Genomic DNA, 6944 nt, shown 5'->3' on the forward strand with positions numbered 1-6944 from the left:
CAGGGGCCCACCCCCGGAGGCGCCGACACCCCAGGCCCGGCACCACCCACCCCACACAGAGAGAGAGGAGCCAGAAAGCGTCGCCCCCCCCCCGGAGCAAGCCCAGGCCCCCACCCCCAGACGCCGGCCCTAGAAGAGCTCTGGTCAGGCCTCGACGGGACCGAGGAGGCCAACCGGCCGAGGCAACCACTGATTGCCTCAGCGGAGACCCCGACCCGCTAGCCCCCCCGACCCGTACTAATAATGGGCCCCCCCTCCCCCCCAGAACGCCCCCCCACAGGACAGGGCCGACAAGCCCCCCACCCCACCCCACCCCAGACCCCGCAGCCGAAGCGGGTGACACCCAGAGCGACCGGGGGCCCCGAGAGGGTTGTCCCGTCCCGCCCCAGAGCCAGGGAAGGGCCGATCCCAGCCCCAGGTGCAGATGGGCAGCCCATCCGGCGCTGCGCCTGCATGCTCTTTAATACGCTCTGACGCGCGCGCGCACACACTCACACAAACAAATGTGTAAAATAAGATTTCTCACCTCGGATCGAGGATTGTAGCAATGCTATACAGGCGCTCACATTCAATGTCACGGAATCTTTTCTGGACCGCTTCCAACAACGTGGCTTTTGAAGTTTTTACACCGTGGTCAGTCTCTGCTGTCTTCTCAAGAAGACGAGTTAAAGCTCTGATGGATGGTATAACATCTGCAGCCGATGCAGTGGATGAGCTGATCTGCTGCGTGAGCTCTTCAAATGGGGCGAGTAGCGAAATCATATTTTCAGCTAATTTCCACTGGCTACTGGTGAACATGGAGGGTAAGTCATAGTCGGCTACATAAGCACACAGGGCACGTTTCTGTTCCAGCAGACTCTGCAGCATGTATACAGTACTGTTCCACCTGGTAGGTACATCTTGCTGTAGTCTCTTGATAGGCTGGCCCAGTTGTTTCTGAATACTTTGAAGTCGTGAGTAAGCAAGCGGGGAGTGTTTGAAATGACCGACGATGCGTCTTCCAGAAGCGATTATATCAGCGATGCTGCGTTGTGACATGACTCCCTCGGTCACGGCGAGCTGGAGTGAATGCGCCATGCACGGCAGGCTGGGTAGATGGGCATCCCTCATGGCCTTTTCCATGTTCTTTGCGTTATCCCTTAGAATAACATGCACTTTTTCTTTCGGGATTCCCCATGCTTGAAACATGTCGCTGAATGCAGCAACAAGAGCCTCTGCGGTGTGTGACCCTGAAAACTCTTGAGAATGTAGAACAACTTTTTGTAGTTCGAAGTTTTGATTAATGAACTGCGCAGTGAGGCTCGACATGGGGCATACACTCGCACTCCAAATGTCACTAGTGAAACCAATCGATGTTATGTTGTCCTTCATAAGGCTGTCGACATATGTAAACACGGTTTGGTATAACTGCGGCAGGCACACATCAGTGAAATATTTACGCCCTGGCAGAGTGTAACGTGAATCTAAATAGGACATGAGTCGCTGGAACCCTTCGTCTTCCACAACAGACAGAGGCTGGTGATCTAGGCAAATGAATTCCATTATTTTGTCTGATATCTCTTTATGCTTCTTACTGTCCCTGCTGTAGGGTTGCTTTCTTTGAAATGTCTCTGTTACTGACAGCTGAGTGAGTGGCGCTTGAGTTGCTGAACTGTCTCGCTCTCTCTTTCACGTTGCAGATTGCTAATGTATTATCTTTTTCGCACACCACGTAGAATTGCCAGACCGGTGAAGCCATTTTTAGCAGGGCGTAAAAAAATCGTCTCGCGAGTTTTGCGTCATCTGATCGGCTTTTCTGGATCGGCCTTTATAGAGACGGCCGATCAAACATCCCAAAGCTATAATCGGCCGATTATGATCGGCGACCGATCAATCGGAGCACCCTTACTTTTAAGGTGATGTACAGTAAGGAACTGAAAAAAAAAAGATTTCTACATTGACACTGACTGTGTCAATGTAGAAACAAGTTTTGTGAAAGCAAATTATCTGGCAGTGGTTACATGATGAAAAAGCAATAAAATAACAACGACATCATCAATAGTCTGTGCAATCACTATTTTTGTGACTGACTTACTGTAGCTCCTTTTTGACTTCCTGTAAAGTTTTGCCTTGAACAACGAAAGTGGTCATTTCTGCCCGTAGAATTTTGGAGGCATGAGTAATGTTTTCGGCTGTTTCTATTTGAAGACAAAATATGGTTAAAAGAATCCATTTAAATGGGATGTTTGTAAAAAACACATACGCTCTTTATTTTCTGACACATACAGTAAGGCAAATACATATGTGATTTTGCAAGTTTTCACAATAAGAAATCAGGGGTCCATCGGAAATTTTCATCTTAGCTCCATGTACACTGTGAGAGACATAATTTAAGAAGAAAAAATTTGTTTTTCAATCAACGAGAATTGCAAAGCAGAAGACTTCCATAATTCTTTGTTTCGTTGTTTTGCCCCACCCCTGTAACTCCTGGTTAATAACTGAACAGATCTTCACTCATGTGGTTTTTTTCACAAGCTTTCGTTCAAAACAGAAATGTCCAGCGGAAAGCAGTTTGAATACAGACCAAAAGTAAAGTTCAGGACTCAATCCAGATCAAACTTGGTCTGGACCAACAGATGGTTCTACTCTGAACACACCCAAAGTGTCTGGTTTCAGTCCTTCTTGGCCAGGTTATCTGCTTTGTCACCTTTTTGTTACTCTATGGTTTGTTGTCATGTTTGGGTTTATTTATTGAATGTTTAAGATTCCGCCATTAAGACAAGTCTACCAAGAATTGGGTCCTACAATTCCAGTTCCTGAAAATAAATACATGCTGTAATTTCCGGATTATAAGTCGCTACTTTTGTTATACCCTTACAGCCCTGCGGTTCACTCATGATGCGGTTAATTTATGTTTTTCAATGACAGCTGGCAGGAGCACTCTTAGAACGGAGGCTGAATACATGATCCAACTCCTAGCAACAAGCCTTTTTGTTTTAGACACACCCACAAGCAGCCAAACATCATGAACCTCACTTCAGCTCTTAGACACTTTAGTCATGGTGCAACAAAAAGAAACACCCATGCCCAGCCGCATCCCACAATCCTTTGGTGCCATTAGACCCAACGTGCACGTGATCGCCACTACAATATGACGCAGCTTTCAAGATAAAAGCAATGGTTAAAAGCAGCGTGAAAAAATCCAAGATCACCTATAGGTTAGGAAAAGCTGGTCTGCTGCTTGATGGAGAGGACAGCGCAAGCTCAGGAGGGAATTTACCTCTGAGTCAGAGTGACACTAGCCTAAGGACTGAGCGACATTTTGCTTTGGAAAGCTCACACCGCCCCAAAGCCGCTATGTGAGATGGAGACATTGTTCTCCTGAATTCGGCTGCTCGTTTACATAGAGCTGCAGGAAAGATGACAGTCTGAAGCCTCCCTCCTGTAACAAAGCATCCTCCCCGCCCCTCAAACACAAAACCTATTAAGTTTGGTTGCTCTGCTCAGAGACACGGTTCGCTCCGTCCACAGGCAGCCGCGCCCTGCGCGCAGGGACAGGACGTCAGGTGCACGAAGCGTTCCTCCCTGGCGCCCCCTCGTGAGGGGAGTCGGAGAAGATTGGACGGAAGGGGCAAGAAGCCCGCGGGCAAGGGCGGAGCACAGAGACGTCCGCGGAGTAACAGTGTGTCACTGTTGTGGAAGGAAACTTCTGGGGCATGCGCTGCGCAGAGGCCCGCTGAGGCGTGCGCTTGCTGCTCTCTTTTACTGGTATGTTTTATTAACCAGCCCTGTTACTACCATATTGCTGCCGTGACAAAGGTGGAAGGAGAGGAGAGCTGCACTCCCGTTCTCCCCTCTTTCCGCTGCCGCTCCCTGCTCCTTCTTAAACACGCACGCGGTTTCAGCACATATAGATCCTCAATCTACAACACAGTGTGGCGACCTGGGGGTTAGCCTCCCCATAAGCCCCTAAGACTCATGGGAAGTGGGGAATCCCGTGTGTAAATTTCCTCAACCTAACAGAGGGACCTGTGAGGAGAAGTGAGGTCCATGCTGTTTGGCAGATGTGGGTGTGTTCAAATAAATCGGCTGATGATTAACTCCTCCCTCAGTGAGACTGAAGCCAGTTGTCCAGTCTGTGGGTCAGGATAATCAGTGACAGGCTTATATGCGGCTTGTATACTAGTGCGGCCTGTGTATGCAAATTGTGACTTAATCTCTTTAAATTGAGAAGGTGTGGCTTGTGATCAGGTGCGCTCTAAACCCGGAAATTATGGTATTTCAATTACAAAGTGTTATAAACTTAATTACCAAATTTTTTTTACTGTAATTTTTATAAATGTTTTACATTTAAAAATATTAAACTTAAACTCTCATTATGGGACAAAAAGCTTCACATGCAGCGTCAATGGTTGGAGGGTTAAATGATAAAAATATTCTCGAGCACCACTGCCAGTGTGTCTTTAGGCCTTGTTTGGAATTATTTTTTGCTTAATTTATCATTATTAAAAGCTTTAAATGTGTCACAATGTTTCATTCAGCTCCAAATAGCAAACAGAACGGCACCAACCTTTTTGGTCTCCAGTCAACATCCAGATTTTGATGTGAGCTTGACCAAGTTGCTCAATGGTGTGGGGAACTCCTTCTTGTAGTTCATCTTCTACAGCTGTTGCACCCAAGAGCTGGAAACGAAATATGGAAATGAAATATTTATTAAACCTCATTTACATGAAACTATGTAATAGTGTAATTTAAGCTGCAAGCGGCGTTGTATGGTCCGCAGACGCAACCTGCCTTCCACGCATATTTTTGTTGCGTTGCACACTTGTCCTGTTGTTTTTATGCTTTGGGTGACTTTTGACCAGATTTTTTGACTCATCTCGTATGTCAGTGTAAAAGCTGTACATGTGACAATAAAAGCTATTCATTCATTCATGTTTTGAACCTTTTTGAGTGTTCGACCCTCGTAGCAGTTACCTGGTCCCTGCAGTCTTTGACTGCTGCGGGCCACAATAAATGAAAGTTTAGCCATTTCTTTAAGAAAAAGAGAACAAATGGAAAATTAACAAGTGAAGAAGAGTCAAGGAAAGGAACTGAAAGCAGGGGATATGAGAGTAGCTAATAGCATTTAAATAGAGCAGCATTTGAGGTGTGTTCAGTGGCCCTAAAGTGAAAATCGCATCAGCAAATCACGCAACACAAAAACATTTGAAAGACCACAAGAACGATTAAAAAAAGAAAACAAATGTTAGAAGACAAAAAAATTAAAGTCAATGTAATCCTGCTTTTTGATTTTGTTATATGTAAAATATTCCTTTGACATTCTAACATTTATGATTGTTTCTTTTTCACATTTATTAAAATATGTGAAATGACTTAATGATCTATTTTTTTTTAATTGTCAGTAAGTCTTTAAAATGATTTAGTATCAAGTGGTTTTTCTATGTGATTTGTGCTTCAGGGCCACTGTGGGTGTGAGTTCATTGGCAAACTTTTTGATTTAGAGACACATTTTGCTGGTGCACTAACAGTCATGTCCTTTTCAATCTCCTCGAAGAGTTCCTCAAGTCTCTCCTCTCTTCCCTCCATGGCGATGCTGGCCTCATGGAGTCTCTCTTTCCACCCCTGCACATAGCTCTCTTCAAGTTGTTTAGAGCTTAAAACTAGGGCCCGTAGGCCGTCCTGTGCGTATTTCTGTTTTGATTAGAGTAAAAATATTATTTTTAGTGTTACACAACGTGTCTACATTGCATGAATAAAAATAATGCAGTTGTACATCTCACATTGAGATGTTCTTGGGTGGCTTCTTTAAGATGGTTGAAGGAGTGCAGTCTTTCAAAAACAACGGTGTCTGCTCCTTTGCACAAGAGGGTGGTTTTTCCTTCAGGGCTGCACACTTTTTGACCGTTAAAAAAAGTTAGTAAAAAAGCCTATTAGTCACACTATGCATGCGCAAAATAGATTCACCATTTTCAACCTTTTTCTTTTAGAGGCTGACAAACCTGAGTTATTGAGGATGTAAAAGGAAAGAAAAGATTTACAGGTTAGTTGTACTTCATCTCAATGAAACACAAAACTCAAAGTAATGAGGATCAGTTTTGATGCAAAAATCAATACACTTAGTAGGATGTAATACCATGCTTGTAAACTTTATCCATTATCTTGCAATCAAAAAATGATATTAAAAAAATGATTACTAACGGTTTTGTTCGTAAAAAGCTGTTTTTTTCTCTCTATCAATAGGTTGTTTTATTTTCAGGTATTAGTTTTTACCCACCTATCACTGACATCCTCTTCCTCCTATTGGTAAAGTCCAGGACAGCGACAAGGTCATAAATGACTTTATTTCCCATCTCCATGAGCGTGATGGTCTCTGGTGTCCGGGAACGGAACTCAAAGCCAAAGCTCCTAGCCGCGGTCACCAGAGCGCTCTCATCGGGAGACTGAGCCTGGTAGATGAGCTCCCCTGTGAAATGAAAAAAAAAAAAGAAGTAATATTTGTTTTACTTCACTGAGTAAACTTCTTATTCTACGTTCACACTGGTCTCTGCAACGTGTGTTCAAGTGGCCACTTCCAAAGAAAAGTCCACAGAAATGCACGTTTCGGGCTGCCACATTCAAAATGATCACATTAATGTGTCACTATGGAAGATTTGTCTGTTTTTCTACGTACAAAACGTGCGGCCATTTAATGCACGTTGAAAGTTGAATCAGTTGAACTTTGACCGATTTGGGACTCGAATTTGGTAGTGACGCATGGATGACGTGCCAATCGTTTGGAAATTGATCATGGAGGAGAAATAAATGTGTCCAGTCAGAATTATGTGCTACCAAGTCATTCACACCTAAAAAGAGCTGTAAAAGAAAAAGCCCGTGACAGGATTCATGAGTGTAACACCGCTTCGACATTTTGCACCAAGCCTATTCCAACTGTAGCTGTGTGTACTTCTGCAAAATGCCTTTAA

The 6944-nt window shown here is 44.3% G+C and overlaps 1 protein-coding gene across 1 annotated transcript; it reads right to left on the reverse strand.

The window, feature by feature from the left end:
- Nucleotides 1–460: 460 nt before the first annotated feature.
- On the reverse strand, nucleotides 461–1961 carry LOC111948382 (zinc finger BED domain-containing protein 4-like). The gene has a single exon (XM_023961161.1). It carries the CDS (start codon nucleotides 1540–1542, stop codon nucleotides 523–525), a length of 1020 nt encoding a protein of 339 aa, XP_023816929.1. The 5' UTR covers nucleotides 1543–1961; the 3' UTR covers nucleotides 461–522.
- Between the last annotated feature and the right edge of the window lie 4983 nt (nucleotides 1962–6944).

Source organism: Oryzias latipes, chromosome 12 (genome assembly GCF_002234675.1).
Source record: "Oryzias latipes chromosome 12, ASM223467v1".
Lineage (NCBI taxonomy): Eukaryota > Metazoa > Chordata > Actinopteri > Beloniformes > Adrianichthyidae > Oryzias > Oryzias latipes.